Source organism: Neoarthrinium moseri (assembly GCF_022829205.1).
Source record: "Neoarthrinium moseri strain CBS 164.80 chromosome Unknown scaffold93_Wmoseri_CBS_16480, whole genome shotgun sequence".
NCBI lineage: Eukaryota > Fungi > Ascomycota > Sordariomycetes > Amphisphaeriales > Apiosporaceae > Neoarthrinium > Neoarthrinium moseri.
In genome coordinates this window covers 90016-117192 of record NW_026055207.1, presented here as the reverse complement: position 1 = coordinate 117192, position 27177 = coordinate 90016, and the positions used below count along the sequence as shown (strand labels likewise).

Sequence of the window (27177 nt, the reverse complement as noted above, 5' to 3'; positions counted from 1 at the left end):
AACCATGTTTCGCGTGGCAATCGTGTATGCACGCAGAGGTAGATATCATATCCCCAGAACGCCGTGGCGCTCGTCCTTACCCATCCTGTTCCTTCTCCCTATCCGAATCCAGATCCATTTTGTCCACCTTGCCGGGGTCCGCGGCTTCCGAGGCCAGCGCCGAGGCCTCCTTACTGTCGTTGATATCATCATCTTGACTCCTTTCATCGTATTCGTCCATCGCGACTACTACTACACTGGCGGCCCTGTCGTCGCCCTTGCTGGGGGATGACGCCGGTTGAGACCCCGTCGACGGCTTGGGAGTCGTCGGCACGATCACGTTGAGCACGCAGTCGTCCAGGTGCTCATAGAACTCCTGCGCCGTCGAGAAGCGGGCCTGGCAGATGGAACAGCGCGCGTCCCCGCTGCGGCTGCTGTTGCTGACGATCATCTTCCGGCTGTTGGGCGGCGTCTGCTCTACGTTGTGAACGGCGGTCAGGTGCCGCTTGAAGACGTCGGCCCGATTGAAGGCCTTCTCGTAGGCTGTCCCGGGACCCGGGCAGAAGGGACACACCATGGTGCCCTTGTAGTGTGTCAGGGCATGCCGGTTCTTGTCGTACTTCCGCGCAAATCCCTTGGTGTGATATTCACAGGACTCAATGGGGCACTTCTCCGGGCGCTCCTCCTGATGAGTGAGCATGTGTGCGGCCAGGTCCTTAAAGACACGCCCGCAGTCCGGATGCGGACATCGGTTCCTGTTGTCTTCTACTTTGGGCGTAATGGGACTGCTGTGGACGGTACTGTCCAGGGACGGCGCTATCGATGGCGCTATCGAGGGTGCAATGAGCTGCCCCTGAGGTGCTGGCGCCGGAGCCAGTCGAGGCACTTCTGGAAAGGATGGTGCTCGAGGTAGCGTATACTCCTCAAGCATCCTGACGTCGTTGTCTTCGTCCCCACTCGAATCGTCATTCTCATTTACGTCGATAGACTGGCGCACCTCTCGCATCCAGTCCTTCAGGATGGTCATAGGGGGCCAATCACCACTGGCTTTCCCGCCTCGATGTGGGTTGAAGTGGGCTCGTCGCAGGTGCGCTGCTGCATTATAGTAAGCACCATAGCGTTTCTGTGTGACACAGGCTTTGCATTTGGCTAGCGGAACTACAGGCTGGGGTGAGCCCGCACTGAGGCTTTGGGGTTCCGTACAGACCCATCGCTTTACCAGTGCCGCATGCTTAGCATCCGTATGGCGTCGTAGTTCGTGCTCGCCGCGGAATCCTTCGGGGTATTCGTTACACTTGCCGCAAAAGACGCGCCGCAGAGGTGGTCTTTGATAAGATGTTCTCAGCTTACTCGGAGAAGCGAGACCCCTAGAAATAGCCCGCGTGAATGCAGGACTTTCCCCGACGGTGTGTCTCCTCGCCGGTTCCAGGCCGTAGTTCGGCGCAGAAAGGTCAACTTCACTCCTTTGGCTCCAACCGTCGATAGGGCGCCACTCTGGCCCTGGCTTGCGTGGCTCTGACGGCTGATTTCCCACAGCCACTGGCTGGTACGATATCGCCTTGTAGACTGGCGTCCTCTGCCGAAAGAACCCGTTGAAGCCTAGGTTGTCGGCAAGGTAGCCACTTCCAAGACCAAGTAGGAAGTCCCTGGTCGAGTGGATCCCCATTGGCACCCATGTGTCTTTGCGAATGGCATCAGCTGTGGTCGTGAAGAGGAACCTGTCGTTTTCGTCCATCTCAAAAGCTGCATCGTCCAGTATCATCGGCGTTGACCATGAGAAAACGCTAACGAGGACTTTGTACACACTGTGCATTGCGACTGCCCCAGGAGACATTGCCTGGGTCGGAGTTGCAAGATTCCGGGATGGGGTTGATACTAGATCAGCCAGTACTGTCCTGACTATACTGAATATACAAAGCGAAAAGAAAACCGCAAGCCAACTCCTCGGTTCAGACAGAACCCTTCGCATTGTGGTGCTTTCGAACGACTGCAGAAATTGTGTCATACAGTTATATATCAGTCGATTCCGGCCGTCGTAGTCCATGTCATCTGGTAGTAGTTGCGCGTTCGATACATTGACATCCGTTCGGGTAGATGGCTCCGGCTGCTGTAAGTCATAGAAGAGGATCTCTCGCAGTAACAGTTTTGCTCGATACAGGACCGGGTATGCTTGTTTTTCTGTCTCGCGATTCCCGGATAGATAGCCACTCAACTTGAATAAGTCCCAAAAACGAAATGGGATGCCCTCTGTGTTCCAGCTCGCTGCGAGGACTTTAAGTACGGGTGGAGGCCGGTCTATTGGCCCTTTCGCGTATGTAGCGGTTGTGGGATTCGCTATCGGTAACGAAGCCAGGTCTTCAGTCCACCAGAATCCGTCATCGAAATCCAGGTGGGATTTGACCAGTTCTGCCACACCGGGATTCATGATGTATGTCCGCTCCAGGTAGTCATTCATGTTCCGCCGCCGCGCCATCGGAGACGTGACAGGAGTCTGTACCTGCCTTGGCGAGAGTAGTTCTTGATGGTTGTGAGCAATGATGCGTGTCGTAAAGATCACTTCAGCTTACCTGGTAACATGTAGTCGGCTAGCGCGGCCAACGAAGTTCTTTGACAGCCTAGTAAATGCCAAAAGTCGTCCTCTGGTGATGTGGGAGGCTCAGAACAGTAGGTACAGCTGTCTTGCGAATCACACTTTCTCAAATTAGTCAAGCCGGTGGTGATGATGATTTGACAGAGAGTATTTACCGGTTTCGCTTGGACTTTGCAACGGAGGCAAGGTCCAGTCTCACGAAGTCTAAGTTCGCCAATAGATTCCAGCCGAGAGTGTCCGACGCGGCTCCTTTTCAGGGGCGGCAATAGAGGATCTACCTCTGAGTCTACCGAGCCCCTAGGCTGGCCATGGAACTCGTTCGTGAAGGAATAAGCAAGCAGCGAGTCGCGCCTATCACTTGGCGCATTGACTGTAACCAACGGGGGTAAGGTTGAAGGAACAAGCAGGCGAGGCAGAGACACTGGTGAGCTCTTTTGTTCGTGCTCTCCGGGAAAGAATCTAGAGGTTCCCTGGCCCTGATAGATGGTGTGAGGGGCGCTGCCAACCGAGAGGCCGGAATCTCTTTTCACGGGTGTCTCATGGTCCCGTAAGTGTCGATCACGGTCCTCAACATTGAGGAAGCCATAGATATAGTTGATGCATCGGTCGTCTAAACATTTGAACGGAGTTTGACCCCAGGGATTGGGTGGAGGCGACTCTCTTGTCCTCAGTCCTCGGAAGATGGGGTCATAATAGGAGAGGTTTTTGTCGAGCCAGGAGCCGTAGTCAGGGGTGGCATCCTCTTGCGGGTAGAGCTTCAAGGCCTCCAGGAAATTTTGGTCTAGGACGTTGACACCTAGAGATAGGTTTGCATACAAAGACCCGTCAAGCCGGGGAGGTTGTGCGTACCTTGGCTTATGAAATAACTTTCTATGCACTCGCACTTATACTGCAAAGCTCGAGCCTCTTCAGCTTCAGATAATATCGGCGATGCTGCCGTAAAATCTTGATCACGCATTAGATGAGACATCGGCCGTGAGATTATTACAAGAAAAAGACTGACTTTGGTTGTCTGCATATGCCTCGAGTGCTCTCAGCTTGCGGCGCAGCATGTCAAGCTCGAGTCTCGAGTTCGGGACATGTCTGGCTGGCAGTAGTGCGGCTAGCTTCGCCTGGATCGCGGCCTGTTGTTCAAATAGCTGTCTGATAGTGGGATCCAGGGCAGAGTCGAAACTCGGCGCGGTTGAATTGTCAAGGCCTCGAGATCCGCGACGGTCGTGTCGGGAATCGACTGGCAGGTCGGCCGCCATCCTCATGCCACCTCCGGCCGAAGCTGAGCCAAATGTCGGAAAGCCTGTGCCTCACCTCGCTTCAACTCACTCCACCCGCACTCATGTCTCACACGCAACACCCTAGCAAGAGCTTGCCTCCAAAATGCATCAACTGTGCTTTGATGGCTGTTGGCTTTTCGAAGACATGGTCATGGAGGACATGAGACGTCAACAGACGTGAAGCGGCAAGTCAAGTGCACTGCCTCGTGCCATAACAACATGCGTGTGGCTGCAGGGCCTGAGATGGTGGAAGAGCTAGACCATCTGATCTTCTGTGGGGGACGGGGAACTTTTTTTTTTCTCTTGTGCAATCTCTCACCAATAAGTCGAGGCAAATTGGCTTAACTCGTCGCGACTGAGTAGTAGCCAGCGGCGGGTGGGGCGAGTGGTAGGTCGCCCAGCGGCAGATTAGATAGTTGCAGGGCACTGGTCAGGCTTAACAGGGCCAGCAGGGCCAGCAGGGCCAGCTCTCGAACACCGACCAGGGGGCCCTTCCGGGGGGGTCGGGGGTCTCGGCACGGGCTTCAGGGAACGATGACCACCTATCATTGGCGCACAGCAAGGGAGATACATGCATACGACGGCTCTCTGGTACCGGACCTCGTTCTCTCACTTCATGTCATCAAGAGCCTCACCCTCCTCCTCGGTTGATCCGACGAAGGCGCAGAGGTTGGCACTCTACTATGCTATGTAGGGGACCAGAAACGGTGGCCCGGCAAGTTCCACGATCACTAACAGAGCACGGAATCCGACAGGGATCGCCTTCGCCCGTCGGAATGATATTTGGGTTCGTCTCCTCCCAGGCCGATCTCCAGCTAGCTAGTGAGTAAAAAGTACCGCTCGCTCGCCTTGTTCGAGGTACAGCTTCGTTCGGGCTTTGCTCGCCCTCGGTCTTTGGTGGATGCGAGCATCAGCTCTGCTGGAGAAAATGGGCCCATCACGACCAGGACGGGTGTGATTTACTACATGAAAGGTCCAAGCTAGTCCGTCTGCGGCCGAGCACGACACGGCAAGTCGTCCGGCTGCAGTGAGCTGGAGCGATGCAGTGCGATGATGGGGGATGGATCACTTGGAAACGACAGGCCGTTGATTGGGCGCTTGACTCAAAAGCCCGTGTCTCTCTACCCCAGATTGACGCCGTCTCGTCTCCGACTCTCAGGTCGACGGCGCCTCACATAACTACGGAGCACGCACGCTCGCCCAAGTCTCACAGGGCTCTTACAACGACTGCATCCAGCTCCACCGCCGCCGCCGGGGAGAGCACGTACAGGTTGGCTGTCTCGTCTTGTCCCTCTGTGTCTGTGTCTCTCTCCTGTGTGTGTGTGGTGTGTGTGTGTGTGTGTGTGTGTGTGCTTGCTCAGTCAAAGAAGTCATGCCGACTCCTCACCGCATAATAAGCTGCGCGTGTGAGACGAAGAAGAAGCGTGCCCTTGAAGCTACGGAGATGGGTGCCACAGCTGATAGGCCCGGCTTCCCTGGACCTGGCCCAGCTCACGCGATTAGTGCTGTCGCAGACAGGGCAGGATGCTTCGTCGGCCTCGTCCAAATCGCTCTCATTGATGCTCTAGACCTCGACCGATCCTAGCCCGCTGTGCCCGCCCGGGCTGGCGATCATGGTGCCAGTCTACAGAACTATTATGTAGCTGATCCGACCTACCGTGGAAGTCTAAGGAGAGCTTCCTCATCTCGATCTTGCACACACTGGCCGCTCGAGTGACCTAGCAGTCTCCCACCCTCTCCGCCTCGTCGACCCCTCACTCGGCTAGCCGTTGATTGCTGTGTCATGATAGGTAGCATCGTGCCATCGTGCGCATTGTGCCCCTTCGCAGCTGGTGCAGCTGGGTCAGGTCAGCCTGCCCACCAACTTCTCCCCTGTGCGTGCAGTCCCTTCTTGCCTTGCAGGCTGGGCCGCTCCCATGTCAGCGCCAGCCGCTAAGTTAGCCCATTAGTTGCGGCCGTTGAGGGCTAGCCGGCGGATGCCCGGGCGAGGCAGCGATAACTTCCGACGACGACATTGGGCCTGTTGCCGATCATTTCCCTCTGCGGCTTATCCCTGTCTCTTAACAGCACCGCGTATGGGTGCCCGTTGATGAAGAGCCGACATGTTGCCTTGCCCTACCATGCGATGCCCGCCTGCAACGCTATTGTACGATGTGTGAGGAGACAATGCGATTCGGTTGCGATCCGTACAGGGGAGCCAAAACACTTCTTCAGCGTGCCGAAAACCAGAATCTTACGGATGGAACTGTCCTGCGAAAGCTTGCTGATCCTGTAACCAAAACCGACAACTGTCAAACAACCTGCCGCGCATACTTTTGGCTGGGCGCTCCCATGCGCAGACTTCGATCCAGTGTACATACTTACCGATCGCAGGGGCGCCGGTGATTACAATTTTGAGCTCTTCAGCCTCGGATGGTCCATTATATTGCGAATCCCTGGAAATAGATTACCATCGCTTGCTCCGCACAGCACGGGGGGATAAGATCGGGCATCCATGATGATCTCATTTCCTCTTCCGTGTCTCTTGGAAATAACGTCTGGACGCTTTGCTCCCCCCCGAGAATCAGAAGATGCGGTTGCAGGACGTCTGATGATTGCGTGGCGCCAAGAACGCTATGCAGACGCAGTTCCCAGCCACCCCTCACCTTCGCAAGCATCCCCCTTGTAGCTATTTGGAAAGCAAGGGTCGCCGCGCTTTGCTCACTTATCTCGGAGACCCCACCTGAGGCCCAGGATCATCTGCGGAGTTAAGTCCAGGCTCGCCTGCCGAGCTACAGGCTGTCAGCTTGTTCAGCTAGGGCTGGAGTGAGGCGGAAGAACCAGGCGGCTCGTTGAACTAGCTCAGCCTTATCTTCAGCTTAGCCCTTCAGATACTCTATTGTGGTCCACTTAAGTCAGACGTCAGAGTGAAACTCACCATCACATGAACACCGACTTTTCTTATACTTTCTTGTCGTAATTTACTGCGACTCTTTGGTTGAGCTTTCAACGTTGTCTCGGCTATGGACGGGGATAAGGTGCCAACTACGCTGGAAACTAGTTTCGCAGATGAGTCACGTCGAGAGCACTTTGGAAAAGCTGAATTGAAGTCGGTCTGCCTCATGTTACCTGGGGCGGGGTGCGCCTGCTCCCTATTGCACGATAGTAGATTCACCTGCCTCTTCAAGACTAGCAGAAATCCGGTATGCGCCAACGCAGTCGTCCAGGTGCAGTATCAGTGAAATGGATGAATTGTTCCGGTCAGTAGAGCCTCAGCCAGTCCCCCTCTCCGTGGCAACCCTTGTCTCCCTATCCCAATGCGAACGAATGTGAGGTAACGTTGGTTTCCACTATACTACCTCACCAGTTGAAATGGATCTAGTCCCTGGGTCATCTGTCTGGGGTGCCATACTGTCAGTATACCGGGTATCCGAAGAAAGACTTGGCACCTATCATTGTCAGCTCTGGTGTGGGATGTCGTCAATCTAGCCAGTCCGCGCCATTGGCATCTCTGTAGCATGAAGCGGTGAAAGGTTCCTGGGTTTCTTGGCCAGCCGCACCCTCAGTAGGGATCACTGTTGATGGCTCAGTTACCAATGAGGCTGAGTTGCTGAAGTAATCTGCTAGCCGAGATATGATGTACGGACTTGGCCAAGTCTACAATCGTACATTCTTCGTGACTATGCTTAATTCAAACACATCGAGGTTTCTCTCAAATTTGGATACGCGGGTCTGGATTCATACGCGCGTAAATACTAAGCTAAGACAAAAGGCCTAAAATTAAGTTATAACCTCAGCATTGCTTACTTGTATATATCCATTTATGACTCAGCAAAAAACAAGAACTATTCTGCAACCTGCTGCTGACCCGTCACTCATCCTCATCGTCGTCGGTTGAACAACCTAAAGGCTTCAAGGCCCTGCGGAACCACATGGATATGACGGCGGACCAGTCGTCCATCACGTCGCTGAAGAACATGAGCAGCCTGCCGAAGAAGGAGAGACACAGGAAGGAGATGGTGATGACGACTGCAAAGGTATACCAGTACGTCTCCTTGTGCCAGTAAATGTACAGGTCCTCAATTTGGACGGAGAAGTAGCTCGTCACAAAGCTAATGGGTAGAAAGAAGACGCTGAGCTTGGCGAGCAGCGTTGCGCTCCTCGTCAGTCTAGCCGTCGCTGCCGAGTCCTTCTGCTGTGTAAGATTGAAATACTACACAACACGTCAGCATGCCTTTTCTAAGTGCAACCATCATATAAATCGACTTACTGTTTGCGTAAGTGCCGATATCTCCTCTAGGTGGCCTTCAATGGTGTTGAGCATCACGCCCTGCAGTTGGTCGCGAAGGCGATCGAAGCGTTGCATGACAGAATCTGTCAGGTATACTGAACTGCTGCCGCGAGGTGTTTCGGACAAGTCGGTACCAGAACGCAGTATCAAGGAGGCACGCGCGTCGTAGGGCGGCGCATCTGGTCGTTTATGTTTTGCCGCCATCATGACTTTCGTGATGACTGTCTTGTAATTCTCAAACAAGTGCCTTAATGTTCGAAGGTCCTTGCTTAATATATGCAGTCGGGGTATGATGTCTCGGCTTTTGACTCGACTTTGGCGGTCCTATACAGCGTAAGAACCACGGTTATACGATCGAGGGGAACGCACAGGAACGTACAGCGCTATGAAGTACTTTTGGGGTCTGATGCCTATATCGTTAGCGAGTGAGATTTTTTTTCACTGGATTGGCTTCACTGACCATCTCCTCCATGATCATCTTGGCATCCCTAAGTGGTTCAGCCGCTGCGTAATCCTCAAAAAGGTAGAAGAAGAGCCGGCTGGTCCCTTCCGCCTCGATAGTGGTGCCTGGGTCGCTCTCAAGCAGCGGCATATCAGAGTGTACTCTGCTCAACTCAACAGGTCGGCCAGAGTCTTTGCGGTCCTGCGCCTGCTTCAAAACTTCACGAATGGAGCTTTGGGACAGGGGCCTGTGCTTGAACAGGTCTATTCCATGCTTAGATTGCTGTATCAGCACATTGAGCGAGTTTTCTCGCATGCTCTTTATTTGCGCCGATCTCCACTCGTCAATATTCCATCCTTTTGACGGCAACGGTTCAATGGTAGGGTTTTCGTGAAATGTAATGACAGTGTCTATGCATCGTATTAGTTGCGAGCCTGGAAATTACAAGTGATGCTAATCCGAACTTACGGTCATCACAGAGAGTCAGCCAGAGCCAGTGTTGCGGGGGCATGAACTTCTTCGTTGCTTCATTTTGCTGCCCGGGCTTTAATGGCAGGTGTTTCTTGTTTGCCTCAGGCTGCTCTTCAGGCTTCGCTGGCCGTTTATGTAACCAGTGAGCGCCAATACAAAGAGCTACAAGAGTCAGCTACACTACGGTTCTCTGAATAGCAAGGGCTTACCTTTCTCGGTATGATCCAACGAAGAGTAATTCACCGTGTCCTTCAGCAATAGATAGAGCTCAATCTCCTCCCCATCCAATGGAACGGCCTTTTGAACCGGCGGTCCTTTCCCCGGTTGTGTTGAACCCGACGACTGGTCAGTTTGCATGAATGCCTTTTCGGCATCACTTTGCTTGATTGACACGACCTTGGGGCTAGCATTTGCGGTTTTCTTCTCCTTACCAAGCTGCGCGGCTTTGTCCTTCATATCGGTAGCATACTTCATCAGGGAGATCAATCTCGGCGACAAACGATACCGCTGACCAAGCAGTTCCACGATGTCTCTTTGCTTACTTGTATCCCATATGTTGCTATTGAATCGCGTTATTAGAAGGCTCCCAGGTGTACGGATTGTTCCAGAGCTTACATCCATCGGATAGGGTGTTCCGTATCCCTCTCATAGTCATGGTGATCAAGTAAGTCCTGAAAGCGCGCAGTATCCAGATCCCTTGCGATTCGCGCTCTTTTGGGACCAAACTCCAGCACAAAATTCTGACAACTCTCGGCGGCTGCCCATTGTCTCGTCGCGTCAAAAACAACACGATCATCGAAATCTTCAAACAGTGGTTGGGCCAGCTGAACGGCTGGTCGATCGTCGGCGGCCATCTTCAAGTCCGCTCTTCACTCGCTGTCCATACTGTTTGTTGCGAAGAAAAGGTTGAGACTCATGCTCATGGCCGAAGAGCATTCTATACGTGCGACAGACGTCGAGGCAGCAAGGCTGTGACACGAGCCTCATCGGTGTTGTGATCAGGTCCCAGCACCTGACATAGCCCATGTGCAGGGGGTCTGGTCCCATGTCCACGCTAGGGGCGCCATAGGATTTCGATAGCGTACGACGGCACGTCCCAGCTCGCCGACCCGCTGGCCTTTTTAGGGCCCCCAACTCCAAAATAGTAGCCACCCTGACCTGCCTGACCTGCCTTGGCTCCGCTCAAACTGTTGGCAATGCACTCACTAGCCTTCGATGACTCTTAAACTGAGTATCTGCCAATGACTCAGTTGCACTATGCAGGATGGTATAAATCGCCAGGCAGTAGAACGGTCAGGCTCTCTGGAACGAAAATCGCTTCCTCCACCGAACGATTCAACGACCAGTGCGTTAATTATAATATAGTACACCGTCTTTCACGTCCAACATACTCATAGGTATTTGGCCCCTACCGGAGACCAAGTGACCACCTTCAGCATGGCACCCAGTGATGACAAGGGAAACTGGGCTCTCCAAGTCGTCCCAGTAGATGATAGTGGGCTCGATTTCTACTTCAAGGAGTACAAGCCCTTCAGACTTAATGCTCTCAAGCAAGATCCTGGAGGTAAGCCTGCCGTAGTTTGTTAAGGGCAGCACAGTCCAACGACCTCACGTAATGCTGACATGCTGCTACGGCGTTATGGCAGCCTTTGGCTCAACTTACGAAAGGGAGATAGCATTCAACGACGACCACTGGCGAAAGCGGCTTTACAATCCTCTTGCGAAGACATTTGTCGTCGTAGGATTGTATGACGGACGGGTTCTGTCCGCTGCTACGCTTTGGGGTCCTATGCCAGAGTCAAAGCTAATTTCCAGCCCCAGCCCGGCCGCTGCAACCACAAGTGACGTTGTGGATGGCACTCGTGAGCCCCTGTCCTTCCAAATTACTGCAGTTTGGACTTGCCCCGAAGCTCGAGGTCGAGGGCTAGGTCGGACCGTCGTCAAGGCTGCTATTGCTCAGGCGGGTCAGGATGCGCGACAACGAGGCAGTTCCTATAGCCTCGGTGTCGACGTCTACGCAGTAAACACTGCTGCAATCTCGTTCTACGAAAAGTGCGGCTTTTCTGTAAGCGGACCGCGACCAGAGGATTCAGACACCGAAAGCTTACGACCTGAACTTCTCATGTATTACCGCCACTGACATGCAGCGATCCTGAAATGAAAGGAGTGGTATTGTGGCTGAGCCCTCCAGTCATCGCATCTCCCTCGCGTTGGTTTGCTACAAGTTGTCAAGGCAAATCATACCAGCCCTGCTACTGACGACATAGCCCACTGGTTCGCCGCCGTGGTTGGTTAAGATGCTAGAGGGTTGGTAGCATCGGCCTCCAATAGGCCTAGTTGGTTTACACAACCTGGCCCAACCATGTTTCATCTACTCGAACTAGGAAACGGCGTCCATCCTCTTCAGCCACAGCTGATCATAGTGCAACTTATATGATTACTGTCACAACGATCGGCTGGGCCACATTGATTTGTTGTTTCTTTGGGCTTTTTTTCCCTCTTCTTCTCATCCATATCACATGTCTCCAGACCGCCTGCCCATAGCATGCGCATGAGGCGTTGCTTTTAAACATTCAGTTTGAAGTCACGGCTGACGCTGTAAGCCCAACTTTAGCGCCGCCGGAATAGCTGCGAGACAACGGCACCCCCAGTATGCTGCTCACCTTCGTGGCGTTCTTGCTCCTCGGAGCTGAGGCCCGTAAAGGAGAGGGGCATACTGACCTCATGCTTCCTGATTGTGTATCAGGCTGTATCAAGGACTCTGGATGCGGCCCAGGCGATGTCAAGTGTATGTGTAAGGCGTCTCGGGGAAGCTTCTTAGTAGACGTCGTGGAGTGCATGCACAGCGATTGTACCACACGGGCGATACCTGTGGATGATTTGTTGAGCTCCTTGGAGAATGCGTGCAATGCCATAGGGAGAACCATTCCCGCGTCTGCGATATCAAGTGCAGAAGCGGCACAGAGCACCATCGATAATCCCAAGCCAACGAGCACGGTCCTATCTGAGACCATTACGACGGAAACCTCAAATGTTCAGACCACTTATCCGGCAACCTCAAAACCAGATTTATCACAAAGACCGTCGTCTACCACGGTAGCAGAATCAGCTACTAAGACTTCCATTTCAACCTCGACTTCAACTTCAGTCAAGAGCAGTGGCCAAGTCTCTGCTACTACCAGGCCGTCCACAGCAAAGGCTTCAACTACCGAGTTTGTTTCCGAATCAGCAACATCAACAGACACTGGAGGGCCGGTCGATCCCACGGACTCAAGCCCTTTCGCCGCTCCGATGGCCTCGGGCCGTAAAGAACAGGCGTCCGTGTTTGGTGCTGTCCTTGGCATGGCTACTATAATAGCTTTCGGCTGGTAAACGCAATGGAGCAATGGGATCGACGACTATCAGTGAGCATTAATGATAATGGCCAACGGCGGCAGCACCCCCTACTATGCACGTGTTTCAAAGGGATGATATGATTACAACAGTGGATACCTCAAATAACACAGAGAACAGTACGTGGGACGGTATGCGTGGAGATTGGAAACAGAATAGTGTATGATACCCTAACGAGGATTATGAACATGCCGTGGAATTTCTTCTGAAGGTAACCCAGGGCCCACGATTTGAAACGAATGCAACTATCACATGCTAAATCTATAACCTCTTATTATACCAAACATCAGATACCATAATCATGAAAAGAGTGTTAATCCGTAGGACACCGCTCATAGCATTTCTTAATTCAACCCTGATCACTCATCAGACCAGTCACCTTTACATGAACAGTGCAAAAGCGACACCAACGCCGGCGATCGTGACGAAGCCGCCAGCATTAGAGACCATGAGCGCCGCCCCAGGTGCACCGGCCTTAACAGGCGTGCTGCTACTCGATGCCGTTGCGCTACCGCCGCTGGCGCGTGTCGACGTCGCCGTGGTGCCCGCTTTGCCGGTTGCTGTCGCCGTCCCATTCTTTGAAACTTTGCCGCCCGACGATGACCCAGAACCTGAGCCGGTGCCGGTTGTGGAGTTTTTGCCAGACCCGGATCCACTGGAGGAGCCACCAGTTGAAGATGTCGAGTTGTCCTTGTTACCACCCTTTCTAGCGACGAGCTCGTCACGGGCAGCTAGTAGGGGTGCTGGAGGTTCGTACTGCTGCTATGAGTGTCAGTTACTTTCGACACCGGTGTCGAAGAAGGAGGGACACAATACCTGAGCAGAGGCGGCAACCGTGGCCACAGCAAGGATCATAAGTGTCGAGAAGTGCATTGTGTTGAAGTTATGTGAAGCGCGAATAAGTCGAGGAAATATGTAATTCAGATGGATATAAAGCGTTGGTTCGTTTCGTAATTTGATATGTGTGATTAATTCCTTTTGAAGCCTGTATAAGATGAAAATCGAATGCCAAGTCGAGGCTGTGTTGAAAGCCTGCGTCAGCCTCTTTATATACTGAGTCTCTAGCATAGTAACGTACGATGCTGCTTGACAGCATGCCAATACAGTAAACTCGCGCCTGTTTAGCTCCATGCTGGGATCTGTATTGTCGGAAGTCATGCTTCGAGCTGAAGTTGTCAACACAGCTAGTGGACCTGGGTGCCCACTTGATCGACAGTATCTCGACGATGGAAACACCATGATTAGAGCATTCGTATGTGCAAAGTGTTACAGAAGACCAGACGACAGGGAAGTCACCATGAAAGCGAGGCAGAATCCAGAAAAATTAGGATCGTCTGGTCTGATTCTATTTGCGGCTTGGCAAACCATGTCGGGCCGTTTCGATCTCATACAGGATTACGTGAGGGAGTTGGTTGACGATGCGCGTAAGTGAATCCATTGTGCTTGTCAGGCGAGCAAGGGTGTTGCTATGCATCAGGGGGCTGCGGCAAGACTCCACGTCGGTTTGGCTGGGGCGAGTGTCAAGACATGATAAATATAGTTTCTTTTGGGGGGAGAACATGATCCTAGCACCTATGCTTGCCAAGCATGCGGCTCTTCAAAGGGACGAATATATGCCGAAGCCATGGGCCCTTTCTGGAGCCAAGCTTGAAACATCTCGAGTGTGGTGGGCCCTTTCTGAGGCAAGTCGGAGAGAAAGCTATCTTGAAACACGAATGCAAGGATGGCCGGGCTTAACTTGCTGTCGCATAACTCCGTATCCAAGTAAGTCCTTTTGAAATAAGCCTTATTTTGACAGATCTCCAGCAGGTTGCGCGGCCTTTTTGATGATGTTCCCAAAGCAGCAGGACTGTGAAGAACCCGGCCTTGATACTGCCCAAAAAGATGCGGCGTTTGCGACAATTAAGATCATAACAGCCAATTGGCAACTTCGCAATTAATCCAATGCGATCTCATTATGTATACATCTTCGAAGGTGAGCAAAGTGTAGTTGCTGGCCTGTTTGTCGAGGTTTGGGGCATGGCTGACAGTAGCAAGACTACGAGGCGCACGCCTCGCAGTAGAATAACTTTGCCAGGTCTCGTGCTAAAGCGCTATTAAATTTCACTGCATTTTGTCAGCATCCTAGCTGATGTATCATAATCATATGACTAAACCCTAATATAGTCTGTGCATCGAGACCATAATAAATACACTTAGACCTATCCCAATCGCAAGACCAACAATTCCCCCACAAGCAGCAAGGAAATACCATCTCCTTTTCGTCGTCGCTATGCCCATCGCAAACCATGTACCTATTGTCCAAAAACTACAGCCCAGTAAAGAGGCGTCGCCCTGGAGAATACAAGTATCCAACCGCCTCTGAGGAATGTGATAAGCACGACCAGTGTGCCGAACCACCACTTTTCCTTCTTTACCCAATTCTTGAATGATGTGCGGAGACTGTATTTGATGGTCGGTGGTAAGGCAGAGGTCATCTCAACCCGCCCGCCTCTCAAACGCCGACGGATACGATTCTCAACCTGTCTACCTGTTAGTGTTTCGGGCTTCTCTGAGATCGTTGCAAAGTTCTGGTGGATGTTGTTTGCCAAATGAAGAACTGATTGGTAGTGTGTTGGAACCTCTACCCCACGGTCCTTCAAAGCGAGGTGAGCTTCGAGGTACAAGCAGACCCCAATTGTCCAAACTTGTATAAGTAGAAGCACTATGAAGAGCTGTAAGAATGAGAAGCCCCACTGATAGCTCTAAACTTCGTGTTAGCTGGACGGATTCAAACGGAGCATGGATGTCACAAACCCCGACCGGCTGGCAGTTCCCGTTGTTTGCCACGTAACTGAGTGAATGCGTCCTGTTGGCCTTCGTGAACGCTGTTGTGGAATGGTTCCGATACAGCGCGACGCCAGTTGTTTGGATCGCTCCATTCATTCCCAAACAACCCACCATAACGAGACAAATCTTCCAAGTAGTACCCTGATATATTCAATGCAGGCGCCAGTTCAGTCTTGTTGTTCCAAAGAGTACTGCCATTAAATTCGCCGAGAAATCCATACTTCGAAACATCTGGTACGCCAAGTCAGTTCCACAAGTGTTCGAATGCGATCACAAACATGAATGCCGATATACGTACAGTCAGACACGTTAAATTGGAGATAACAGTTTTCAGAATCTGCCTTCAATCTATAGGAGAAACTGCAGCTGGAAACTCTCCTATATGATGACGTGCCAGGTTGAATTACCGGGTCTCCTTTATAGGTCGTAAGGATTAGAAGCTCGTTCACAATTTCATCAGGAATATCAACATACTGCCAGTATCAATATCGTGTGTCACGGGTAATTCCCATCAAGGCCAATTCTCCAGCCATCGTGGATTATATAGGCCAATAGACCGAACTGCCAAAACTGGACGAAATTGCCGTCGGTGTCCTTGACGAATGCCGCGGACTTTAATGTATACCCAGTCATGGCACTTGCCAGCGTTGGAAAAGCTAGCACGAGAACCATTGTGAGAATAACGAATAGCATAGCTGTTTTGGACTGCAAGCCTCTCCTGGACCTAAAGTCGCGGATCATCCGCACCGTGGCTCGTAAGGATGCATCGTCTCGCATGAAAATGGTCCAGAACGTATTCTACATGACAGAACCGTTCTCAAGGCTGTTTCTCGCATAGGTGGTGAATGCCTTCCACGACACAATGGTCATGCAGGTTTGTCCCATTCAACCTACTGCCTGGACAGACTCAGAACCTGGCTTTCTGCACACTATATAGGACTAGGGGTAGCTTACGATATCCCAAACAATATCTATGGCTTTGGCCTGTGTGAAACTCAATGTTCCGAATGCAGCCGTGACTTGGAAAAAAAAAAAAAAACGCTGAAGTTCCACGGGTTGTAACCCAGGCCCCAGGTACGGAATGAGCCATCTGGCCGGCAAGCTGAATTCCGGTACTGCCACGGGTTATCGAGAACTAACGGCGTGAGCACCAGAGCCATGAGGAGACCACCTTGCCAGCAGGGTCTAGAGAACCAAAGCCCAATTCGCGACCATCTCTAGGTCCGCAAATCAGCCACAACCTCTGTACGGGTGATTGCCCACCACGTCCAGAACTCGCTCTGGTCTTGGCGAGCCTCAGTGACGAGGAAGTCTGGTTCTACGACGTAGGGCTGCATCAAGAGCGGATCCAGCGCCGCTGCCGATGTTGGATGAGATGTTGTCATGTCGTCACGTTATTCTCGTGAACGAAGACAGGAGTCCCTACGCTTCGCATCTCGCAATTAAAGGGGAAGTTTAGGTCAGCAGGGCTGCAACAGGATTCAAACAGCAAGCAGGGGATCGCCAGCGAGCTCAGGAAACTACGCCAAAATGCTGCAGTATTGGCGACATCACATCAATATACACCTCATATACATCTTCAGAAGCCGAGGGTTGCGCATCAAACGAGCAACGTCGATATGAATAAATGGAGTACAATTCAATACTCTCCCTTGATCATCGATTCGGTCTGACGGATTGCCAACTTGTTTGAATAGGGTGCAAGACGAGAGGTCAGTGCAGCCGGATTGGATCTGATGCATCCAGCAGCTGAATGGCGATGCTCTAGTTAGCTGCACTCCCCACCGGGAACCAGCCTTTCACTTTCAGCCGCAGCCTTGTTTCCGGCTGACCACTTCACAGCATCCCCGCCACATGACCACGGGATTTTAGCTCTTACATCGTCGCATCAATAGTGCCCATTGCGTACCGCATTTGTGTCACCAGTTGACGCCATGAGACTCCTCGATGTGACGACCCTCCAGATGGCGGACTTTTTCGGAGTCGATGTACCGAGATATGCCATCCTGTCTCATACTTGGGGTAGGGAGGAAGTCTCGTACCAGGATATGTTGCAGGGCCGCCACTCTCAAGTTCTCGGAAAGAAGGGCGCCAGCAAGATCCAGGCGGCGTGCCTACGTGCCAGGCGGGACGATCTGCATTACGTATGGATTGACACCTGCTGCATTGACAAAACAAGCAGTGCGGAGCTTTCAGAAGCTATCAACTCCATGTTCGCGTGGTACAAGCGAGCGACCGTCTGTTACGCCTACCTGGATGATGTCAATGCCGACCTCAATCAATACGCGCACATTCAAGTTGATACCGCGCCAACACCAAAAGAACTCGATCAGATCATTGAGTCTGATTTTGCCCGCAGTAGATGGTTCACTAGAGGGTGGACGCTGCAGGAATTAATTGCTCCCCAGAATTTGAAGTTTTATGGTGCAGATTGGAAGTACATTGGTGAAAAGAAGTCCATGGCAGGTATATTGAGTCATATAACAGGCGTCGAGGAAAGGATTCTCGCAGGACGCATGCAGTTAAACCGGGTCAGTGTGGCACAAAAACTTTCGTGGGCCTCGAGTAGAGTGACTACACGTGTGGAGGATATGTCCTATTGTTTGCTCGGCATCTTCGACATTAACATGCCTCTTCTCTATGGTGAGGGCAGCAGGGCGTTTGAGAGATTCCAAGAGGAAATTGCGCGTACGACGAATGACCAATCGCTATTCGCATGGGAGACAACCGGCTACGATCACGGAAGCCTGCTTGCGCCGGATATCAGCTGCTTTTCTCGAGCAGGCAAAATCATAACTTGGGACAGATTGGAAGATTCCGGGCCATTCGCTTTCACCAATTCTGGGCTCGAAATCCGTCTACCATCGCTTTCGGTTGGCACTGATCCCACCAAACGTTCGGCGATATTAGCCTGTCGTTATGAGGACAACTTCAAAGGCCCTATAAGTTTGACGCTGGAAACTCACAGCATCGGCCAGAATCTTCCGCATTGCCTCACAGTCACATCGCCTCGCCGTTGTCGATATCAAGGCTGCTGAGAAGGCAGAGTTAAGGGATGTTTTCATTTTACGGATGCCATCCTCTACCGTGGAAGAAGGCTTCTCAACATCACAAGAAAGTGTAAAGATTTGGGTTCGTCTCGAAGTTGATAATAACGCTACAACAGCCCCAGAATTTGAAGTTGTTGACTCATTCCCGCCTCAATTTTGGAATAGGGAAACGTTGACGTTTTGGATGCGGAAAGAAAACAGGGTTCAAGGCGCTGTTCATCTACTCAGCAAGGATGGCGATGAATTTGTCATCGCAGTTGGTTTCACACGAACCAAAACCAGGTTCTCCATCTCCTCATTTTCCTCCCAATGGGTCCATATCATGCCAGTAGACGAACGACTGACTTTGGAGCAATTATGTCATCAAGCCAGCATCGTTCAGTTTGGTGTGGATACAGCAACCACGTCTCATTTCGAGCAGGCACAGTGGACAGTGGAAGCGGCAATCAATCTGAGCACCATCATGGGCGAAGTGGTTTTTGTGGCCGATGTCAACGTTTCTCAGAGGTAATGGGTAAGGCCAGACTATTTACCAACCATTATCAGCTGTAGTTGGTATATCTGAAATTGATGGTCCCCCCACAAGTATCTTCCCAAGTGTGGCTCGATAGGTACCATCGACTTGCTTGCCTTTGGGCTTTGGAGCCTCGATATCATGCTCCAGGAACGCGCGAGCCACAGACTCGGCTTCTTCCAGTCTGGCCTCTTCGGTGACTGAAAGCTTTGAGCACACCGCCTCGAGATCCTCGCCGCGCACTAGCAACAGCATGATAGCTTCGGCTCGCTTTACCACAGCCCCATCTATGCCGTTCATGGCAGCGCATCTGCTTCCAAAGCTTGACACACTTCTTCCAGGCTTAAGCTTGAAGAGGTAGGTCAATTGATCTTCTGCGTTTGACGCATCAAAGTCTATGTGGACATCCATATGCGCAAAGGACAAATGAGGAGACTCTGAAAGGAAATTGCCTTCGAAAATCTCATGGTAATGCGTGGCTGCGAGCAACTTGGGTCTTTCAGAACCCAATACAGTAAAATGATGCAACAGGGCCGTAACCAGTCCTGCTCCATCGGCTGAATCTGTTCCTTTGCCAAACTCATCAATCAGAATGAGACTTCGACGTGTTGCAAAGTTAATGGCGAATGCTGCTTGACGCAAGTCGATAGCGAACGCGCTCTCCTGCCGTACAACGCTCTCGCGGGTAGCAATACGTGTGAGTATTCGATCTGTCAGGCCTATTGTCGCCCGCTCTGCAGGTATAAAGCAGCCGATATGTGCGAGATAGACAATAACAGCCACTTGTTTGAGGTACACACTCTTCCCTGAGTGGTTTGGTCCTGTAAGAACAAGTGTGCTCGGCGCATCTTTGGAATTCTGTGAGGCAGATGAGCCGTCGGAACGCGGATTCTCAACCTCAGCGCCGTCACCAGCCCTCAGATGGCAACCATTGGACACGAAAGAAGGTACAACAAGCTCTTGCAAAGGATGTCGACCACCTTGAATGTGCAAAACATTCTCCGTTGTCATTCTTGGGGCGACCCAGTTGTATTTCCTGGAGCCAATGGCCAAGGCGAGAATACTGTCCAACTCCCCGAGGACGTCAGAAGCGGCCAAGATGGCATCTTCGTGCTCTAATAGTCTCACGGAAAGTTCATGGAGAACTTCAATTTCTCGATCTGATGGTGCGGTCAACTCGCCTGTTTCAGTCCAAAGAGTAGTGCTTACCGATGATCATGCAGTACGCATCCCCAAAGCGCTCATCCATCTCTTTCATTCTGCGGTTTTTGCAGTATATTACACCATCGTTGGTGAACATATGATCCCACACATCGTTCAAGCCTTCTCCCTCGTAATTGGCCTTCCCAGTATCTGAGTTTAGAGACACTACCGTGAGGAACCCAAGTTGAGGGTAGAAGACACAACCCTGAACGTATTTCTGGGCCCACTCGGGTATATCACTCCGCAATCTGTTGTTGACTTCTGTCAAGAAATTGTCCATGCCTTCATAGCTTCGTTTCATTTCGTCGAGATTTGCATCAATGCCTTGTTTCACAGCGGTTCGTTGTCGCTCTCTAGACTGCTCAAAGTCTATAGTCCGACTGATGACCTCACCAACTAGTCGAAGTGTGGCGGGATAGATGGATTCTGTGACTTTTCTGACTATAGGAATTTTCTCTGCGCCTGACATTTGAGCAAGGGTCTCATGAATTTGCAAGGTATGAAGTGCAAAGCGCTGAATGGCAGCCCACACATTATTCGCTACAGTGGCCCGTTGACCGGGCGTATCGACACCCTTTTGGAGATGAGCGATAGAGGTTCGCATGTTTCTGATTTTTCGAAGATCTTTGGTTAGTGTTGCTAAAGCGTCAGAATGTTCCGGCCGGATGAAGAAGGATATCGTCCGTTGTCGAGCTGTAATCAGGTCTATATCTAGGCTCGGACGTAGGAAAACCTTTCGCAACTTTGACTTCCCCTGCGGCGTGCATGCAAGAAAGTGAAAAAGCCCGTATACTGAGAGGCTCTCCTTGGCTCCAGCATTCGATTTGTCGGGCCCACGCATCTGATTATTGGGGTGAAATTCTGACTGCAGGATCTGCAAGGAAACCAAGGTATCTGCGTTGACGAACATGGAGTCGAAAAGCGAGAACATCTCGACCGATCTTATTGCAAAGGCAACTAAGGCATCGGGGTCATTTGGCAGATACTGCGCGGTCCGCCTTCGTTGGATATCTCCAAGCACTGCACCAGCACACCCGATCTATGACGAGTCAGGGCATACTTTTACAACAATCTGGCGTCTTAACTCACGGTGAGTCGACTCTCAAGGTTCACAAAGGTGCCCAGCCTCAACAAGGAACCCTGCATCGAGCCTTGCTCTCTACCGTGTTCATCCCCAAGCTCGTCGGCTACAGAAACGAGCACTATGGCATGATCGCCCTGTTGGGTTCGAAGGTCCAATAACTTGTCCCTCGCAGACTCGTAGCGAAAGTCTGTGCTCTTAAGCGTACGCAGAATATATGCCGCTGGCCAGGTTCCTGGATCGCATTAGCGAAGCCCAGAAACTATTTCAGATGACTTACGATCGTGATCATCTCCATCTTCCGAGTCTGATCCCTTCGCCAGCAAACTCAGCAAAGCCTGTGAAGTCCGTGCTGGGGTAAGGACAGTCGTAGGCTTTGCATGGACCAGGAGGGTTTCCACAATCTCAACTCCAGCAGCTGCCACATCCTCGAGGAGGAATAGCGCCTCATCCGCAGCAATGTAGTAAGCGCACCCGAGATTGCCGTTTTCTTTCATATCAAGGGCCATGATAACCTCGTTCAACGCGTCTGCATCCAATGAATCATCGTTGAGGCCGTCGAGGCTGTCCTCTTCTACGGGATTCGGAGGAGCCGGAGTTGTCGATGTGCCTCGCAGCGAGGACGGGCGAAGTGACAGCCTCTGCCGTTGAGGATGGGCTGGTAGCTGGGGAGAATAGATGGCAGAGCGTGGCGTCATATTGCTAGAAGCCGAGCGTGGTGATATTCGGCCCATCCGGACATCAGGAGAGACCGAACACACGGATCCATCATGCTGTCGTCTAGGGGTTGAGAACGCTGGGCGAGCTATCCCGGAACGCGCTGGTGAGCTACTCACGGGTCTTCTCGAGGATCCGGGGTTGGAAGACGGGCCGCGCGAGGAGGCTGCCTGGCTCCTTGCGGCCATCTTGCTGTGCCTGTTCGTGCTTGTATGTCGCTCACCACCTGGCCGCTTCTGGTGAGGTATTGGACTTCACCGCTTTCCGGAGGCAAGCTCTACGAGGGCTTCCTAGATGATTTCAGTTCCCATGGCTGGGGTGCATCTGCCGAGACCGTGTGAGTCTTGTGACAAAGGGGGATGCCTAAGCGGAAGCTGGTCCGTCCTTCCTAGGGAAAGAGCTACTCCGATGGTGAAGTGGCAGGAACGGTTTCTTGGCCTCGTTTCCTCATACCCAAAAAATGACATCTTGTATTAAACCTGCAGTACCCGCAAGCACCAGTGTGCACTATCATCCCTAAGAACGTAGCATCCGCACCCATGTTTGTGCTGACCGCACGCTGAACCTTTCTGAGCCTCACGGCGCCTTTCTCGCCTGGTACAACAGCCTGTTTGGCGGAGCGGTTCGCACTATCTCCTCACTGACTCTTCACCCAGTCCGCGAACTCCTGTCTCTGTTTCCTGATATCCACGAAACCCGGCCGCGATTCCAACAACTTAAACGGGTTTCCGATGTAGTCCCTGGCGATCTCCCCGTCGGCATCCTTGAAGGCCTCCTCCCCTTCCCGCTCAATCTGGCCTGCCCACACGCGCCATCGGATCGGCCGAAGCTGTGCAGTCCCCAGCACAAGACCCAGAACTACGATGAAGGTTGCGACCACGGTCTCGATCGCGATGTCGATCGGGAGCGACGTGGCGACGCCGGCTTGCGATGCGGTCAGGGAGGCAAGGGAGGCCGCGCGGTGGGCTTGCAGGGCCGAGTGCTCGTGTGCCGAGTAGCAGCTAGATCAGAGGTCGGATTAGCCTCATGGTCGCGCTTCCTGTCTTTTGAGGTACCTGGAGGATAAGGACAAGTCTTACGCATGTGCGAGCAGTAGCAGCCCGAATGTTGTGGTGGCTTTTGAGATCCAAGTCATCTTGGCTTCACCTGTGATGACGTTCGGTACTGACCCAGCAAGGAATCGCTCTGGATTGAAGGTCGTGCTAAGATGGCCTCGCCTGGCTTGAGAGCTGCTGTCCGTGACGTTCTGTGGCTTATGTTGGCTTCGCCGACACACAGCTCCAGTGCTTAGCGTCTGACGGTAGTGCTGCCAGCTGACGCGCTTCTGACGGACCTGCCAGCTGGCAGTTAGAATTAGTATACTCCCCATCTAGCCGGTCACATTGTCACAACCCATTGTCGCTTGTGGTACTAATACCTAGCTAGATAGTAGATTTGCTAGGGTGAAATGATCAATCTAGAGACTTGGAGCGCGACCACAATGGAGATACAAAAGCAATAGTGTGGTCTTCCAAGTGTGCTATTAATGGTCTAAGTCCGATACTAAGGCTCACAAACGTATTACAGATCTTGCCCTTGCTGACTACTCTCACCATCATCACCATCTGTCTTGTCAAACCAGATCATAGTTCCTTGTGGAATCAACGCTGGCTCAAGGAATATTCCCACACTCTTCACCTCGCCGTCGTCTCCGATCTTGAATTCAGCCGGCACCGCAAACCCTAGAAGAGACCAAACCTCCGTGTTGCCCCACGCGAGATGTTGCTCTCCCGAAATCCACTCGAGCTCCAGTGTCATGTTGAGCCACCTCTGCCAGTCTGCCCGCAGGACAGGCTCAGTGCGGTTTCGAACAGGAGTATCGTTTCGGGGAGGGGCGAGCTTGAGCTCCATCTCCCGGAATCCATCATTCCAGTAACGACCCACGTATTTTTCGACTGGCAAGTTCCTGGGGACTGGCGGATCCGGTATGCTGGGGAAGAAGGTCTGCCGGCTCGCCTGCCACGCCACTAGTGCGAAATTGATCCTGTCAGTCGTGCTCTTTTCAATATCTTCCCTGTCACTCTGCTCGACTCCTAGAAAGTCGTCCATGAGCTTCAGAAATACGGCGTTCACGGCTATGCCTCCGGTCGCATCCGAATTCGTTAGGATAGAAATGCCCCATTGCCGGTCTGGCATGAACGCCATAATCGCGCTATAGCCCGCGACATCACCACCATGCAGGATAAGCCGTTCGCCTCGGTAAGTCAACGGCATCCAGCCCATGGCATAGAGCAATGGGCTCGTGTGCCCGAACGGCTGGCCTGCGTTCTGGACCATAATCGGAGTAGTGAGCGTGGCGAAGTCCTCTGGGCTGAAGGGGAGTGAGCTGCCTCCCTCCATGAAAGCCCGTACCCATTTCGCGAGATCTTTGACACTAGTGATAACGCCTCCAGGGCCGACAAGCTCGGAATCTGACCATGATTGACGTTCGAAACTCTCTGTCAGAGGGTTATATGAATAGCCGTAGGAGAACTTTGCTTTGCCGGCCCGGTCTAGCTCCAAGGCGTCCGTGAGGTTCACGACCGTAGATTCCATGCCCAAAGGTTCCCAGATCGCTTCCCGATGCACATCGCCAATCCACCGTCCACTGAGCGTTTGCACCACCTGCTGGAGAACCGTGTAACCGAGGTTCAAGTAGCTCCATCGATCACGGAACTCGGCCAACATGGGGAGGTGTCGGAGGCTCCTGACCGCATCCGCCGCCGTGAATCCCTTGCCACCATACGAGACATCGCACCGAGGAAGGCCTAACCTGTGTGACGCAGCATCTTTGATGGTGGCATGCGAAGTTGCATAATCGTCGGGCATCGCGAAATCTGCCCCCAAGATACTTTGTAAGCTACTTTCAACAGTCAACATAGCGTCGTGTGCTTTATTGTAGTTGTTGAGTGCATAGAGCACAGACGCAGCCGTGAAGGACTTAGAACAGGACCCAACATAGTACAGTGTGTCCGGAGTAGCCAGCGTATCGGGAAGAATAGCATGGCCGAATGCCTGATCAAATGGTCAGCCGTCTAGGGTTTCAATCATACGTAGCGGTAAGTGTCAAATATCACGCACGTCGAGATAGGTTTCATTGCCCTTCAGGACCGCGACCGATAGACTTGGCACGTGGGAACGCTCAAGCAAGGCCTCAATATATTGGCGCGTCTCATCGTCCAAGCCGGCCTTGGTGTCAGAGCGTATCTGGTCACCCGATGGCACGCACGTAGCGATCCTGTCAAACAGGACACAGAGGGCGACGAAAGAAGCCCACATCCTCAAAATGATTATCGGGAAAGCTGTCGTTTGGCACTGCTCAAGGTCCAATGGCTCCCAGTGGACTTCTCAGGAGTTCGACGTCAAGAAGGACGTCGCATGGTAAGGCTGTAGGCCATTATTTATACTAATGCAGTCAGTCTTACATGCAGCATGGTGCATCATACTGATGTGAAAGGGGGGTTGGCAGAAGGAACACCATCCTTGACTGGAAAGCCTTGGCAGGTACACATGAACTCCTCAGGTAGTTGTTCGTTTGTGAAAACGAATCGCAATCTAATGATTATCGTCATATTCTTCGTACAAAAGACGTATAATCATGACAATTCAAGTATCATCGGTCTCGCGAGTTAGGAGGTTTTAGGGGGTGCATTTCATCTATGGATCATACGTGGCGCGTCCAGTTACCCTGGGATATCGCTACTAGATAAGTTAGGAGACCTGAGGAGCGAAACCAAGCCGGCCATAGGCACAAGAGTTGATTAATTTGAAGGGAGCACAAAGACTTATATAACTATCGCCCTCGGCTTGGAACTATCTCAAAGGGGCCAGTATCTTTCATACAGTATGGTGTATATGAAGTTTAACTATACTTCATGTGGGAAACAGGAAGTTTTCTACGTGCAAAGAGGAGTTGTGAGTTGTCCTGTTCGACCAATAGAAGTGGAGCATAGACTATATCGACATACAATCGTCTCGTACCAGGCAGCAGCATTACTTTGGCCAATCTCTTGATCCGATCCAGCCAACCAGGGACCTAGCTTACGTACTGACTGAAAGTGTCGGAAGGGGGGGAATCGCCGACGCACTAGATGTGAAGAGAGCATTGATGGCCTCAGGCACGAGCTTTCATCTGATCAATAAGAAAGTTGAGACCTTAACTTGGCCCAGTTCGATTACAGTCGTACACACATGACGTGTCTACAGCAGAGCATCACAAGACGCGTGGGATGTTCACGACGCTGCACTGATCGTCCGGGTTTCCACAGTGTTGGTTGAGCTGCCTCAGAACTATGCTTACATCGCTAGTTAGTGCGGACGCTCTGGGAGCCGTTATCCGGTAACTGAATCCAAGTGCTTCTTTAGCGGGTCAAGAGAGGTCGAGAAGTCGAGACCAGTCGACCCACGCGAAGAAGATTCAAAGCCTCATAACCTTGATAGAAAAGAATGCTGACGCAGTGGGTTGCCACCTGGAGAGGTGAACACGAAGATGGTGGAGTTCCGGATGGCCACGCAGACTGGGCGGGACGGTCTTGGATCCTCCAACTCGCAGGATCGCCAGAGGGCGCCCTCGTATTCTGCTTTCCGCAACACCACCTTCCATGCACTCTGCATCGAGTCCCGCAAGCGCTACTGCGGCACAGTCGGGAGGCTGCAGAATATATGTGGCAACGAAAGACAAGAGAGGTGAGAATCATCGGTTTCGATTGCTCATGATGTGGACCAGCGACATGCACGAGGGCACGGCGAGCTGTTGACAGACAACGGAGGCGCACTGTGGACACGGGCGTCCTGAACTCTAGCCGCCGCCGCGGCCAACGCCGCCAACGCCAGCGTTTTGTTGTTCACAGTCCCGTCGTCACTGGCGCCCCAATCGGTGTTTCACAAGCTGTGAGAATACACGGCCACGAGAACTTAAGATACCCGGGAGGTCGTAGAGTTTGGTGGCAGCTGAGACACGCACGTCGCATCGAAAGCTACGTACTGGTTCTCGACATTTTCGACGTTCCGCGTCTCTCCCAGGTCTCCCATCGCGTCTGCCGGTCCCGGGATCAGCTTTGCAGAAAAACTGGCCCACCAAATCCACCAGTGGTGTGGGTAGTCCGCCCTCGAACAGTGCAGCCAAACAGCAGTAGCCCTGCACCCTTGGTACATCGAGCTAAACTCTGAATCGAGGCCGATCTGGGAACCACATCGCGTTTCCCCACACACACGGGGAATAGCCCAAGCTGTCCCTTGGGCTTGTTTGGGTCGAGACAGATGGTACAGAGACGTCCCAAACCACCATGGCGTCTCTGGCAGCCCTCTGCTTTTTCTAATCCAGTCTCTGCCCTGTCGGCACTTGCATCA

The 27177-nt window shown here is 52.3% G+C and overlaps 8 protein-coding genes across 8 annotated transcripts; 3 read left to right on the top strand and 5 right to left on the bottom strand.

The window, feature by feature from the left end:
* Nucleotides 1-76: 76 nt before the first annotated feature.
* Nucleotides 77-3819, bottom strand: JN550_012749 (uncharacterized protein; the record flags this gene model as incomplete). The annotated part of the gene is made up of 6 exons (XM_049311259.1): nt 77-1854; nt 1987-2496; nt 2547-2670; nt 2725-3365; nt 3419-3514; nt 3573-3819. The coding sequence occupies 6 exons, from the start codon at nt 3817-3819 to the stop codon at nt 77-79; spliced, it is 3396 nt and encodes a 1131-aa protein (XP_049165316.1).
* Nucleotides 3820-7690: 3871 nt separating this feature from the next.
* Nucleotides 7691-9877, bottom strand: JN550_012748 (uncharacterized protein; the record flags this gene model as incomplete). The annotated part of the gene is made up of 7 exons (XM_049311258.1): nt 7691-8032; nt 8090-8434; nt 8490-8513; nt 8571-8962; nt 9021-9185; nt 9233-9582; nt 9639-9877. The coding sequence occupies 7 exons, from the start codon at nt 9875-9877 to the stop codon at nt 7691-7693; spliced, it is 1857 nt and encodes a 618-aa protein (XP_049165315.1).
* A 583-nt stretch (nt 9878-10460) lies between these two features.
* Nucleotides 10461-11163, top strand: JN550_012747 (uncharacterized protein; the record flags this gene model as incomplete). Its single annotated transcript, XM_049311257.1, has 2 exons — nt 10461-10587; nt 10670-11163. 2 exons carry the CDS (start codon nt 10461-10463, stop codon nt 11161-11163), a joined length of 621 nt encoding a protein of 206 aa, XP_049165314.1.
* Nucleotides 11164-11675: 512 nt separating this feature from the next.
* Nucleotides 11676-12395, top strand: JN550_012746 (uncharacterized protein; the record flags this gene model as incomplete). Its single annotated transcript, XM_049311256.1, has 1 exon — nt 11676-12395. One exon carries the CDS (start codon nt 11676-11678, stop codon nt 12393-12395), a length of 720 nt encoding a protein of 239 aa, XP_049165313.1.
* Nucleotides 12396-12797: 402 nt separating this feature from the next.
* Nucleotides 12798-13289, bottom strand: JN550_012745 (uncharacterized protein; the record flags this gene model as incomplete). Its single annotated transcript, XM_049311255.1, has 2 exons — nt 12798-13175; nt 13233-13289. 2 exons carry the CDS (start codon nt 13287-13289, stop codon nt 12798-12800), a joined length of 435 nt encoding a protein of 144 aa, XP_049165312.1.
* Nucleotides 13290-17179: 3890 nt separating this feature from the next.
* On the top strand, nt 17180-18806 carry JN550_012744 (uncharacterized protein; the record flags this gene model as incomplete). Its single annotated transcript, XM_049311254.1, has 2 exons — nt 17180-18161; nt 18214-18806. 2 exons carry the CDS (start codon nt 17180-17182, stop codon nt 18804-18806), a joined length of 1575 nt encoding a protein of 524 aa, XP_049165311.1.
* An 18-nt stretch (nt 18807-18824) lies between these two features.
* On the bottom strand, nt 18825-21791 carry JN550_012743 (uncharacterized protein; the record flags this gene model as incomplete). The annotated part of the gene is made up of 4 exons (XM_049311253.1): nt 18825-19969; nt 20019-21051; nt 21102-21328; nt 21374-21791. The coding sequence occupies 4 exons, from the start codon at nt 21789-21791 to the stop codon at nt 18825-18827; spliced, it is 2823 nt and encodes a 940-aa protein (XP_049165310.1).
* Nucleotides 21792-22447: 656 nt separating this feature from the next.
* JN550_012742 (uncharacterized protein) lies at nt 22448-25107 on the bottom strand (the record flags this gene model as incomplete). Its single annotated transcript, XM_049311252.1, has 4 exons — nt 22448-22811; nt 22890-23150; nt 23375-24843; nt 24910-25107. The coding sequence occupies 4 exons, from the start codon at nt 25105-25107 to the stop codon at nt 22448-22450; spliced, it is 2292 nt and encodes a 763-aa protein (XP_049165309.1).
* Nucleotides 25108-27177: the final 2070 nt, after the last annotated feature.